Source organism: Gigantopelta aegis, chromosome 4, assembly GCF_016097555.1.
Source record: "Gigantopelta aegis isolate Gae_Host chromosome 4, Gae_host_genome, whole genome shotgun sequence".
Taxonomy (NCBI): Eukaryota; Metazoa; Mollusca; class Gastropoda; order Neomphalida; family Peltospiridae; genus Gigantopelta; species Gigantopelta aegis.
Window position 1 is genome coordinate 87447923 of NC_054702.1, and position 15161 is coordinate 87463083.

A 15161-nucleotide genomic window follows, 5' to 3' on the forward strand; every position below is an offset into this window, starting at 1 on the left:
ACAGTAGAAGTATGAAAATTAAAAGCGTTTTTGCAGTCCGTTGAAAAAGTATAATTATTTAAAGGTATTAAGTAGTGCAACTACACATTGGTAATGCACATATTCTAAACCAGTATTTCATGGCTATTACTAACATTCAAAGATGGATGTCATATGGTATGTTTATTAGTCTCCTGCCAGACACACTGGAGGGATGTCTCTTTATCTGTCCCATTTATGGTTTTCCAAACTTTAACAAAGGGTCAGGATATGGAGCTGATATTTTGTGTATAGTCTCGTCAATGTACAGTTACAGATCAGGTTTGACGTTCCCTAGCGATTTATTCATTTTGACAGCAGTACAAAAATGCTTGTTTTATAAATTGAACATGATGATTTTTGACATTCATGAAAGTATAAAACACTACACTGCTTTACACTTTGTATGAATGGCATAGCATGTGTAAAGTGGTTCAGAGTTTCATACTTGTATGAGCGTTAACAATTATGTTCAATTCTTACAATTCTAAGTTTATAATTATTTCATTAATATATAATACTATGAAATTACAGTCGGACTCATTCATGCATTCTGTCACAAATGTAAGGACCATATTTCTCTGAAAATGGATAATAAATAAAAATTACATTAATTGTTGGAAACCAAATCTAGCTATCGCATCACCTTAAATGAACCATGATGGAGTGAAATCCATGTCATCCCTTTCGGCAATTTTAGTTTTTGAATTATGGACTATTGCCATAATTAAATTATTTTTACAAAATGTCATTAATAAATGGAGTATGGTGGTTATGAAGATGGATGAATAAAATACATTTTGGGACAAATCAAATTATATTTGTTCTGGTAATACTTTGTTACACCATTAAATAAGTCAGTGGTCTGTGACAGTATGCCTTTAATACAAACTATTCAACACTGACAACTAAAATAAACAGTCATTATATTCATAAAGAAATCGTCTGAAAACGATCCACTTTCTTTTCCAAGCATTGCCGATCGTTGTGCCAAATTGAGATCCATGCAGTTATGAACATTGTGTTTTTCGCCTGGCATTATTTGGACCAATCTAAGCATTTATATCAAAGAGTATTTACAGATTAAAATTTCACAACAAACTCTTTGGGCTACTAATAACTAAGCCCGTCAACATTTCATATTTTCCAGAGGGTTCCGTTTTTCATTTACATGGACTTTCAGACAGTAATTTGGGACATACACCGTTATTTCCACATCTTGAACCACCCCCACCTCCCACTCAAACTAGTACATGATATACCAACTCACCAATGTGTATATGACCAATGACAGCTGCTTCAAAACAAATCTGCAGAAATGTTCTTAAATTGAATTTTAAATCTGTATGGACTATGATAATGAGATTGTCAGTATTAAAAATTAAAACTGCCGATTCAGTGATATAACATTTTATTTATTGTACATGCAGTTTATATAAAAATTATAAAAAAATAAACAGAAAAAAGTATAAAATTTCACTAGATTCATCTTTAGATCACAATTTTATGTTGCACATTGCGTAGTTAAAGATAAAATACTCAATGAAAGTTTAGCAAATATTTTTTATGACGTCTACATTTGTCATGGTTGAATAAACTTGGAAAAAAACCAGGTCCTCCTGTTGTGTTAAGGCAAAGGTTGATGAGTTTATGTTGATTGTAAATGGTAAACATTTCAGATGTGAATACTAATAAAAATAGGTTAATTTATAAATGTTATGCCATTTTTTTAACATTAGCTAAACTTTCGTTGTTGAGTATACAATGATTTGATTACAGCCTGCTACCAAGAACTACCAAGGCCCTGCACTCTTAATAGAATAAAATCCCATAGGTGACCATATTAAAGTTTTTTTATTTATATTTAATGCAGTATATCAACCAAACAATGACCCACAAACGTAAGTACATATACTACAACCCTTTTCTCAAAGTATTAACAAGAAAATCCCAGGTTTCGTACAAAATTTGATTACTTTTTTTACAAGCACAAGGTTACTTGACACAGTGGTACTAGAATAATAAAAATTGCATACAGTTTTTGCTCAGATGAAACTAATTGTTTTACAACAAACACTGTCACATTTATCACCAATGTCAGGACTTGTGGTATTAACTGCTTTATCAAAAGGTAGATGCACTTCAAACTCTGACCCACATGGATGCTATTTGGTTTAGTACTACCTACAGCCTGCCACCATGAACTGCCAAGGCCCTGAACTCTAGATGGTACAACACCAGGAGATACACATTATATATGAATACCATTATGGTTAGTCTTTGGCTTCAGAATGTCTTTGATTTAAGTGTCACGTGGTATCTATAGTACAGAAGAATAGCTGATAAAATCATCCCAAAGTCATAGGCAAACAATGTCCCGAGCAAGCATGACACTGGCCAAATCTGAAAAAGAAAAAACCCAAAACATAATTATATAGTGCTAGTATGAACTTAGTTGCTGGGTTGTTAAAAAGTAGTGAACTCTACTGTAGTACATCTTCTGAAGTACCCAAAATCCTGGTTTCTAGAAAATATGAAACTAGATCTTCACAGACTAGATGCAGATATGTTCTCATACATTTTAATTTTCCAAAGTCCCCAAGACCGCTTGCGACTAATTATCTGATAAAGATGAGTATAGGGATCTGCAATGTGTTGCAAATTTTATTAGAACCAGGCACCGCACTTATAAAACTCTTTTAGTCTAGAATCAAGACTATTAGAGTGAGATTTTAACAACATGACAATGCCATACAAATTCAATGCCATACAAATTGTATGTGTGTGATGTCCTGTGAGATTGGAGTCTACATTCTAGCAAGCTTTTGAGTATAGTCTCAAATACCATCAAACACATGCAATTTGTATGCATTGCCGTGATGCTAACATCTCAAGATGTTATTAAAGACTTTGAGTTTTGACTAAAAGTTTTATAAGCAGGGGTCAGAATTTTGTTTACAATTTTATTTTTACGAGTTGCGAAGATTGAGACAGAAAGTCCTACTCCAGTTCACAAGTTGAGTTCATGGGATATTTCGCTCTTAGACAACTTGTGAATTGGGAAATAAATATTCACGACTTTTAATGAATGCAGTATAGGATATGTTTTATTTAACAACGCACTCAAAGGCGGAACAAACACAAATCATTTGCGCAATTATGAATTGGGGTGTTTGAGATTGGAGTGACAGTACAAAAGAAGGCAGTATAAGATGTAAGAAGAATTAGTGTAAAATGTTACACACACACACACTATTACTATAGGTACAAAATTTATCACATATATTATGCACATTTCTATTTATTTTAAAACATGATTAGAAATCCATTCTAAGACTATTACGTTCAATGATTACCTGCCAAGGCCGATCCCAATCCAGTGGTATTGGAAATGCTCCAAGCCACGCTCCAATGATACTACAGATGGTGGTCGAATATACTACCAATTCAGGACCCAGCTCCGCACTGGAAAACAAAATCAGTCAGTTGGAATATTGTTTTACAAGAATAAGAGTGGGTAAGATGGATAACAAAGTAGGCTGTGTATGTTTAACCAGCTAGAGTACAGTAAAATGTATGTAGATGCTTGAAATCAAAGTGATATAGATTAATTTAATAAGATGACAAACAAAGTCCATTTTATGTCACATCAGAGACCAAATGGAAGACGTAACTGGCTTTTTCCTCAGTGTATGTTTAATGTTGGAACATCATTATTACATCTAAACATAGGTTATCTAATAAAAAAGGACTGACCAAGTAACAAAACCTGGATTTTAAGCAAAAAAGAACACCATATAATATGTAACCATGCTTACAGTGCATGTAGGTAGTATTTAAAGGTCCATAATACACAGTATATATAAAAAATATATGAAGATTACATTATTAAACATAAAAACAAAAATACCACCCCAATTATTAATAAAGTGACTTTTTGTAAAACACTCAGGGAAAAAAGTAGGTTAGCATGGCGACAGTATGTAATGATTCTTCGGAAAATAGCTCATTCTTATCGGACGTTAGTTTAGACATTTCGGACATGTCGCATTTGTCTATTTATTCTAGAAGTAGAAAATCCGTTAGGGGTACTTCCCTATTAGTTTGAACTGGAATACACCGACGATGATCCAGCAAGCCAAATGCAGTCAGCCTATTTGCAGCCCGGAGCCCGAACATCGCCCGGAGACAAAAACAAAGCCCGAATGTTAATGCAGAGGTGTACATTGTTCATATTTCAGAATTTGGCACAAAGATACACCTCAACACGATGCATTTATATACGTTAAAAATATAAATGTAGGAAAAATATTTTTTTGAAAAAATTGCATTAACATTCGGTAGGCCTATCTGTTTTTGTCTTTGGGCGATGTTCGGGATTTCATTATGTACAGCCCGAACATGAAAAATCACTGCAAATCGTATCCCATCTTGACGGTCCTTTCCAATATACACGAGTTCGGTTAAAGAACCACTTCCATGCAAACAATGTCGGTTTGTCTTTCGAAAAAATATGCAAACTTCTTTTGCCTTTAACTGCAGCTTTTGTACATCCATACACCGAACAATGGTTCACCATGTTTCACATTTGAAAGATATCTTCAAAATAATATTCCACACATACAATTCAATTCAATAGAATAACATTTTCACTTCCATGTAAAATGTCTGAAAGGCTGCGAATTACGCTTTCATGTTATGCCGGTTAGCGCGTCACGGGATCATGTGACTTAACTCTTGGAGTCCAGAGGCTTTTTGGCAAGCGATGGGAAAAACACGACTTTTTATTGCGAATATATTAAAAACCAGTAAAAAAAATTAAATCTATTTTATTGATACTTCATATATATTGTAAAAGGTATATGTAGATACCAAACAATAGTGAATTACGTTTTTGATAAATGTAGACCTTTAAAATTATCCAATGTGATAATATAGTGTACGGTCTTCACAGGAGAGTGTGGAGGGGAACACTCACCATTCCTGGCAAAGACTGGTGTGTGTGTGTGTGAAAGATGTTTTACTGTTGACCAATACAAAGTTAAAGTTTGTTTTGTTTAATAACACCACTAGAGCCAACTGATTTATTAAACATCAACTATTGGATGTCAAACATTTGGTAATTGTCAGTCTTTGAGAGGAAACCTGTTACATGTTTTCAATGATCTTTTATATGCACCATCCCATAGACACTATAGCACATACCACTGTCTTTCATAAACCAATTGTGGTGCACTGGCTGGAACGAGAGTTGACCCAATACATGCAAGCAGGACTAGCTCTGGCACTCGCCAAATTCGCCAATTGCGAATTTTGAAAGCTGTTGGCGAAATTTATTTTAGTTTGGCGAAATAATTTCATGTAATAATGGAAATTTTTTTTAGAAAATAACTGACAATTTCTGTAAGTTTTGAAGTTTAATGGAAATTTGGCGAATTATTTTGCTCACCCAGAGCTAGCCCTGTGCAAGCGAGGGCAATTTCAGCGTAAAATGATGCTTTTCATCAAAAGTATGTCTGAACTTTATAAAACTATATGGAGATTATTGATTTTGTTTCAGTTGTTGGCTTTTCAAGTTGAGTATGTAAAATACTTTTTTGGATCGACACCATCATTATGTTTGGGGAAAGTTCTGACTCCTATATTTTACTGATGAAATGTCAAATTTAAAAAATATTTTATACTAGTAAGTGGTGGGTAGATAATAAATACTTCCATTAAATTGAAATTTTAATATATATTATGTTCACAATCTGAACTTCAAATACAGATGTTTTAAGATTTGTCGCTGCTACGGCCATAATGATAAAATGACAATAGTTTATTTAATTTTCATACATTAACTCACACATACCTATTTTTTTAAGCAATAACTTTATGCACTGTATTCAACCATATATATATTCAATCTAATTAAAATTAGCTCCACTATTACATGTGGATCTAAAGACAGCCAGTTGGAGCTCATGTCCACCAATCAAAACCTTACTTGCAGAATCCTGCCAGTGATTTAAAACTAACAACACTGCGTAGTCCCCAATGTCCAGGTAACATTTCGTCAATAAATAATAATTTAAATATTGACCAATCACACTTCGCCTTTTATAACGTTATTTGGGAGCATACAAATTCTAAAAATATCGGGCAAGTCTATTTTAGTGGCCGCAGTACAGTGAACTATACCAATACGTACGTGGTGGGTTATCAGTCTTCAATTTTACATTAAAAATTATTTATTTATTTATAAAATAAAATAAAAACTAAATCAGTCTTCAGTTTTACATTACAAATTATTTATTTTATAAAATCAAACATGTTTTAAGGCATTCGTAATTCACACGAAACATGTTGTATACCCTCAGGATAATTCGGAATGTTTTCAAATTATTTTTAAATCACTGGCAGGCTTCTGCAAGTAAGGTTTTGATTGGTGGACATGAGCTCCAACTGGCTGTCTTTAGATCCACATGTAATAGTGGAGCTAATTTTAATTAGATTGATATATATTATATTTTAAAAATAATTAATTTGTGTAATTAACCCATTTTGGACATGGCATAACATATATTTACATTGAAATGCCACATCTTTAATATCACAAAAGGACCCACATTAGCTTTGATCTGTCAATTCAGTTTAAACAAATTGTTCAACAATGTACCTGTATGATAATCAAAATGCTTTCAATTATGGGATTTACAGATATTTGACTGTTATCTGCCACTTATTCTGTCTTATCTGTGAATATTTATATATGCACAATATTAAAGACACATGTCAAAACCATCAAAACTACATGTATGATCAACTTTCAAGTTGTCTACTGCCCAAAAATGAATACTCACTAATATAATTTCATTTCAATTTGATGTTTGTGCTTATATCTAATTATGGTTCAATCACATACCTCAGCTATATGGGATGTCTGTGTAGCAGGCTTCGAAATTCACGACGGCTCCACGGAATTTGCCGTACTGCCTTGTGCCTTTGCCGTGATGCCTCAAAAATACCAGTTACTTTACGGCTATGAATAACCGTGCCCTTTTCATTACCTGCCGTGGTGCCCCTTTTGTGTATGTTTGTGTATTTGTTAAACTTGTATAACCCTAACTTTTATTTTAAAACATTAAACATGCACAAATTCAGTGTTCCTCGGTAGTGTTTGTACACAGTTTCTTGGTCATGTATTATAATTGCACATCGAACGTAACAAATGATAAATTACAGTTGAAAGGTACAGCGTTACGGAAAAAACCCAGACCGTAAATTGCCGAAAGTTTCAACGTTATACATTTACGAAAAAAAAACGTAAATTGCCGAAAAAGAATCCCGGGGCAATTTTTGTTTTTCAAAATAGGCTAAACCATGCCTAGAAGAAAAAGAAGACTAAAGAAGACAAAAATTGCCAAAATGTTTTCAATATTTCAGGTAAAAATTATTATTATTATTATTAGATATTTAAATGTCAGCTGCGTTCAACCAGACCGAGCGGAAAAACGTCCGCTAGACTGGTTTATGCGCTTCACAATAAACCAAATGGCCACGTTGAGAACCAATCAAATAGTTCACAAACATTAGACAAACGTTTGCTGGCTGAACTTGGGGCTGTCGTTATCGATATTCTTCATGACAAATTTTGAAATTATAAAAAAAAAAGTCTGTCCCATCATTTATAAAAAATGTTTTTTGCTATTAATTTCAGTTTTGACGTAACAAGAAAAGTAAAAGTGTATTGGAAATAACAAAACAATACTAATTTTGTGTGCAATTTACAAATCAATCGGCTTAGAAATTAATAACTTGTAGTAAATTTCATAGTAATAAAAAAGGCATTCCCTGTGGGACGGACTTATAGTTTTAATGTTTATTAGCTTATTGAACGGACCTATGCTAAAATCACCCAAATTAATTTATTCCCAATTAACTGAAACACTGAAATAAATGTGAACTGTTTAATGTTTGTGGTTATTCTTGAATATTCCGTTTATTTAAACCCATGCTCAGCAGTTGATAGGCCTATACATCACTGGCGTAGGAAGCGGGTACTTTGTAGCAGCATCGATGGTTTATATATTAATTTTATACGTGTGTCTGTGTGCCCACCCACCCCACTTTTTGGTATCTTCCTACAGGCTACACCCGTGTATATTAACAAATTCTGGGTACTAGGCCTAAGCAGTAGCCAACAACGAAAATTGGACCACGTCTTCTTCAAATGACCTTCACCTTTGCATGCGGAAAAAAACGCGATGACTTGTAGTCTGTGCATGGTATCGAGAAATCCTCGATTGTTTTGTTGAGATCGCATGTTGTTGTTTTTGGAAAATAAGCCTACAACGTATGAGATAACTGGAGTTACGATAATACGATATATTTTCCTCTATAGGCCTACAGACTAGTAGTACAGTATTTAGCAGTTTGTAATAAAAGCCGTTTAATCGCCACACACGTTACCGTACTGTCATGCAATCTCGTGTGTCACCAATTACTGTGGTACCTAATAAGAGCACGTGTTAATGATTCCAATTTCAAACAAATTAGTTATGCTCATATCCATTCAACGTCCAGGCATGTCTAGTCTGGGTCCAGTCTCTAACAACGCCAGTGATTGGGTCCAGGGCACGGCGTAAGGAGGAGCCAAAAAGTGGGGTGGGGGTGTATAAAAACCATCGCTGCTGCCCCCCCCCCCCACACACACACCCCTCAACCTCCATTTAACAATAATCCATAAATGCTGAAAACATACTTAAGAAAATAGGCCATGGTGTCCTCCGACAATGTTTACGTTTTTGTGGATACGGTCACATGACAGAATGGGATTTCCCTCCACATTTTTTATTCTATAATTAAATGGGTCATTTGGTTCGTGCAATCAACATCCGATTTGTTGTTGTTCATTTGTGAGATTTTTCTTCACAGTTCGTGAACATTTTCAGCAACAATAAAGTTCAGACAAGTAAGTGTCTCAATACAAAATGTTACAAACCCTTAAAACCAATAATTTTGCTAAGTCTTACGATATCTGGAGAGGGGATACAACCAGGACAGAACAGTTGGAACATGTCCAGGAGAGGTGAAAGAAATGCACCCCAAGTCTGTGAAATTTGTCATGACGTAGGCATTGTTGTGCTTCGAGCGACATCTACCGGTGACATCATAATACTAACTTTCAAAATTATTTCAAGCAATTGGGACATGGGGATTCCCATGGTATTTATCGATATAAAACCTGCTTTTTCACTACATTTGATAAAAACATGATCTAAGTGTGTTACAGGTTTGTAGATTAACCAAATTATAATTTATTTTCGCTGGATGGAACTAGGGTTTGCGGCTTTAATCTTGTTATTACAATCATGTTTGTTGGAGAAAAAGTTGAAATTAGGGTGGATTTTTTTGTTATTGTTAAATATAGAATTTAGAACAAAAATAATATAAAGATTAAATTTTTAAAAACCTAAATGATTTGGTTTGAACATTTAGTTATTTAATTTTTTGTATTTCAAATAATTTAACACTGAACATTTTATCCCTTTTCCTAAAGCTTTGATTGTATTGTTCTGAAACGTAATACACATATTCTCTTGGTAGTCTCCACAAAATAATAAAGATGTCTAAACTTGTAAAAACGTTTTTTGTTTTTTGTTTTTTTGTTTTTAAATTAATGAGATTGTAAAATTGAAATAGAAATCTTGATTGGTTAATTCTGAAACTTAGTACCTGTATTCTACAGTTATTCTCTGGAGACACTTTCAAAAACTAATAGATAAAATTAACATATCTACTTTTATTATAGATTATTTTATTTTATTTCTTTAATGTTAAGACTTTAACATAACTGTCCAGCCATTCAAATATAATTTTCTTTCAGTCATACTCCATCTGCTCAGATGGTCCGAAACCAGTGGACTTTGATCCATTACCTGCTGTAATGAGATGGAACAGCAGCAGTGTTTGTTCAAGGAGACCAGATACGTCATAATCTCTCTCCACCAAAGTTGTCTTTAAGGACACCACAAAAAATCTAAAATACTGTTTTGTTTAATGACACCACTACAATACTTTGATTTATTGATGAATGACAAATTTAACAGAATTACAAATCAAGGTTTTTTCCTGGTTAAATTGACTTCCTAAAAAAGACTGCCTTAGTGCCCTTTGAAAATGTATGAACGTAGCCTTTGTGCCTTTTAGGTTAGCCTTGGTGCCCTTCATTTCCTAGATTTTTAAAGGCTATTATAGCCTGCCCTTTTAAAACCGAATTTCGAGGCCTGGTGTAGGACAGTGGGTTAATATAACACTCAAATAGACACTGATTATAATTTATCCTGGGGCATTGTCAAACAAGCATTCCTTTCTTTCAATGATAGTTTATTAATTACTTTTTACTAAATTTTAGTGACACAGGGATGAACTGCACGGTTAATTCAATTTCAATACTCACCTATTATGTGCATACACTCTGACCCAAGAATTTAAATTTAGACCAAGGAACACACAAGGTGGTAGAATGGATGTTGCTGACAACATGAGAGAGAAATGAAATGTTTCTGCAACTGATCTGAAAAAAGAAATTAAAAAAATATATATAATGCAAGTAAGCAACAAATGCTGAAATAAAACTTGAATTTATAGGTCTCTAGTAATGATTTTAAAAGTATCCCATGGTGCAATGTATTATAATGGAAATAAAAACGTTTTCTGGTAGCTATCGGTCTAAAAAGCCAGTCAATGCAATAATTGAACATACTCCAATATATGACATATGTAATTGTTTTAATGGTTAACTTTACAATAAGATTGTTAACTTGGAGCTATATGATTTAACTTTATTTTAATGTTACCTTCTTTGAGCTATATGATTTAACTTTATTTTAATGTTACATTTTATGCACATTTTCTTTCATTTTAAAAGCATATGTTGGCATTAACTACCCACCACCCACTCCCCACCAGTGGATAAATAATTTTGTATGCTCACGAAATATATTGATAATTGTTAATGTCTAAGCATTAATTCACCTATCATGACAGGTTATTTTAATAATTAATATATATATACTCTTCAAAAAAAGAAACGCAAAAGGGTACAAATGGGTTATAACTCCGATTTTATGTTTCCTACCGGTTCATGCTTTGTGAATATAAGGTCATTGCATGTCCCAAACACATTCCCACGGTTACATTCGATAAAACGCAGCTACTGTACAATAAAGTTCCAAAATGTGAATATTCGCAAAAACGCAGCCACGTGCAAACCATGTCACCACTGCACGTGCGTTGTCTGCACGTGCAACATGAACACCAACAGTATAAAAGTGCAGGGTGTTCGCTTGCCTGGTCTCTGTATCTGGCCGACAGTTGACAATCCAGGACATGCCACGTCTCAGTGAACCGCAGAGAAACAATGCCATCGGCCGACTAGACGCAGGCGAATCCAGAACGGCCGTTGCCAGGGCATTCCATGTGTCCCCAAGCACCATCTCCAGACTGTGGGACCGTTACCAGCAACATGGATCAACACGTGACCTCCCTAGATCCGGTCGACCACGGGTCACTACCCCCGGGCAGGACCGCTACATCCGGGTACGCCACCTTCGGGAACGATTGACTACTGCCACCTCCACAGCCGCAGCAATACCAGGTATGCGCAGGATATCCGACCAGACCGTACGGAACCGCCTACGTGAGGTAGGAATTCGTGCCAGACGTCCAGTTCGAGGTGTCATCTTAACACCACAACACCGTCGACTCCGACTGCAGTGGTGCCAGATTCATCGACAATGGCCTCAACTGCGATGGAGACAGGTGTGGTTCAGTGACGAGTCCCGATTTCTGCTCCGACGTCATGATGGAAGATGTCGCGTGTATAGGCGTCGTGGTGAACGTTATGCGTTAGTGGACAGATTCGGCGGGGGTAGTGTCATGGTGTGGGCAGCCATCTCACACACTGGCAGAACTGACCTGGTCCACGTGCAGGGCAACCTGAATGCACAGGGCTACATTGACCAGATCCTCCGGCCACACATCGTTCCAGTTATGGCCAACGCCAACACAGTGTTCCAACATGACAACGCCAGGCCTCACACAACACGTCTCACAATGACTTTCCTACAGAACAACAACATTAATGTCCTTCCTTGGCCATCGACATCACCGGATTTGAACCCAATTGAGCATCTATGGGACGAGTTGGACCGACGCCTCCGACAGCGACAACCACAGCCCCAGACCCTGCCCGAGCTGGCAGCAGCCTTGCAGGCCACCATCCCCCGGGACGTCATCCGTACTCTGGTTGCTTCAATGGGCAGGCGGTGCCAGGCAGTTGTCAACACACGCGGAGGCCACACCCGGTATTGACTCCAGATGACCTTGACCTTGGTGGTGTGTCCTATCACTTACTCACAATGGACTAGAGTGAATTGTGAACAATCCTGCAACATTTGGTAATTATCGGACTCACCATTCAATAATTAAATCAATTCTCCAAATGTTACGACAATGTGGTTTTGCGTTTCTTCTTTTGAAGAGTATATATTAAGGTGGTTGCTGAACTACATACAAATCCTACACGTAATCTGAGGTATTCCCGTAGTCAAGCAGACTTTTAATACCATATTTATATACATTCAATTATGAACTCATGCATGCAGGTACATACTCTGTAAGAGGAGCCCCATACAGAATGGCTAATGCATGGAAGAACAGAGTAGATCCTATTAACAGCAGTAAGCCCTTCACAACCATGGTTATCTGTGAAAGAAACATAAAGATACTGTATGTAACAATGCATTATTCATAAACAAGATATGCATGGTAGAACAGAGTAGATCCTAGTAAAAGCAGTAAGCCCTTCACAACCATGGTTATCTGTGAAAGAAACATAAAGATACTGTATGTAACACTGAGATTCAAAACTTAAACAGATATGTATTTATAAATACAAATTAAGCATTTTAATACTCTAAAAGCATTAAGTACTATCATTTGGTTTTTTGAGTGTACACACAAATATATCTCAATTTCAATTTATTCTTTACTCATAACCAATTCTCATGCATTTATTTCATATATATACACAACTAAGATATGGTCTATATTATAATTACAGGGCTCAAATTTAACGGTGGCCATGAGGAAAATTGCCAGTGCTCTAGCCATATGCCCCAATGCATTAAAAATCAAACAGTTTCATGGCCAAACTGGCCATGCCTTATTTTGCATTTGAATTACTAAAACTCAAACATGCTGTTGTGTTTTAGTAATATACTTGTTGACGTTTGCCTTGTTGTACAGACTTCTGGCCGTAATGCCATGAATAAATCTCCATCGGTCTAAGCCAAATGACCATGCCCTCTATTTTGCAAAATTCAAAGCCTATATAAAATTTAGTATTTACATGCACAGTCTCCTATAGCTTTTTTGGTTGGAAACTGCAGTGGTAGGTTGTCACTAAATTATCATTAATATCATGGGTAACTGAACTACAGTGGTCCATCCAGTGTAGAGATACAACAAATTCTGGACATGTATGCCAAAATACACTGCACAGTCTACAATGTCCAGTTTTTTATTATAAATTCTTTTAAATTTCTTTTTGTTTCCTCTAACTGGCAATAACTATATTTTAACTTTTTATTATTCATTCAAAATGGCATCTCAGTCCTTGTCCAAAACTACAAGACGTGAGTGATGAGATATCCATGCCACACCAGTACATTGGTACATTCTTACGAATGCTGGTCAGCTCACCCCAAAACCAACTTGCCCCAGTGTTTGGACAACTCACCCCAAATTTTACTGTCCATAAATAATTGTGACAAAATTAAATTGGACTTCTACAACTTTGGTGTTATTTTATTAACATTACAGTCAAACTTGGCTATTACAACCATTTAATAAAGAGACATTCCTGAGTTTGCTGCACTTTTTAAGATGTTATCGACTAACGGATACTTTTTAACGATTATAATTACATACCAAATATATTTTTCTGCATAAAATATTAGTGACTGTATATTAAACGTGTTTCTGATCATTCTAATATTTGTACTAGGTTAAATTTCATCTTATTTCCTAAAATATAGTTTTTTCGTACGTACGAAATTATTTGAAGACAAAATCCAGTTTGGGCTTCTTACAAATATTAAGACGACCAGAAACACATTGAATATACAAACACTGATATTCTAAACAAGAAAATATATTTAATATTGTATGCAAGTTTAATCGTAGAAATATTTTATTAGTCGGAAACATTTTACAATGCAGCAAAGTCAGGAATGTCCCTTTACAATAGTTTTTCATTGGGGAGATCCAATGAACTGTCATTGTGTCAAGCCTATGTTTACAACATTTGTGAGTTTGTCACTTATATATCCTTAAAGGAATGATCAGGCAAGGCTTTTGGACTCCGACTGGTGTGCATATTCAATAATATTTAGAGCACATTATTGCTTAAAATATTGGTATATTTAATTATAAAACGGTAATGATATGAGTTGACTAAACAGTGTGGGGTGAGTTGTTAGTGGGCAGTTGGTTTGGAGCGAGTTGACCTGCTCCCCATTTTTGCATTACATCTTACATTAGATTTAATCAACAAACCTCAGTGTATTTTAGTATTTAGATTATATCTTGTTATTATTGTTACATCTGCATTGTTACTACCTTTACACCGACTTTGTTGTCCATGCTGGCAGCGACTATAAAATAATTGGCGAAAACACAGCAAACAACTATCAATGTATTCCATATTGTGGCATGCAATGGCCTGTTAATCACATCTAGCAACAAATATGTGTTCAAAGTTAATAATATACTACAACAATGAATTAATGCCACCAAAATATTGAACAAAATCAAGAAATTTGCTGTTCGTTTTGACACAGCATGCAATTTTATGGGTGGCGCCATTCTTCTTGTTCTTTAGTAACTTTCTCCGCTGGTTTAGAGTACCCATTTAGAAATCAATAAGATATAGCCAGATGTACATTAATGTCTCTATTTCACGTTAAAATACCGGTTCTCATTTTAACATTGATCTCGGATAGTTCTTAAACGAGTGGCCGTCTTGGAACAATAAGTGCTGTTGACGTTATAGGATCGTGTTGTTTTGTGGGGGGTTTGCTGGGGTTTTTCAT

At 35.3% G+C, this 15161-nt stretch overlaps 1 protein-coding gene across 1 annotated transcript; it reads right to left on the reverse strand.

Annotated features, from left to right (window-relative positions):
* Positions 1–884: 884 nt before the first annotated feature.
* Positions 885–14933, reverse strand: LOC121371322 (phosphatidylinositol-glycan biosynthesis class F protein-like). The gene is made up of 5 exons (XM_041497126.1): positions 14689–14933; positions 12680–12771; positions 10463–10579; positions 3375–3483; positions 885–2421 (listed from the first exon to the last, which is right to left on the reverse strand). Exons 1-5 carry the CDS (start codon positions 14710–14712, stop codon positions 2305–2307), a joined length of 459 nt encoding a protein of 152 aa, XP_041353060.1. The 5' UTR covers positions 14713–14933; the 3' UTR covers positions 885–2304.
* Positions 14934–15161: the final 228 nt, after the last annotated feature.

Bases quoted from the DNA above. Each gene is read 5' to 3' on its own strand.
- LOC121371322 (XM_041497126.1), bottom strand. From the start codon at position 14,712: ATGGACAACAAAGTCGGTGTAAAG. The intron at 12,772-14,688 runs GTAGTAACAATG...TTTCTTTCACAG, and splicing joins ACAACAAAGTCGGTGTAAAG to ATAACCATGGTTGTGAAGGG. The intron at 10,580-12,679 runs GTATGTACCTGC...TTCTTTTTTCAG, and splicing joins TATGGGGCTCCTCTTACAGA to ATCAGTTGCAGAAACATTTC.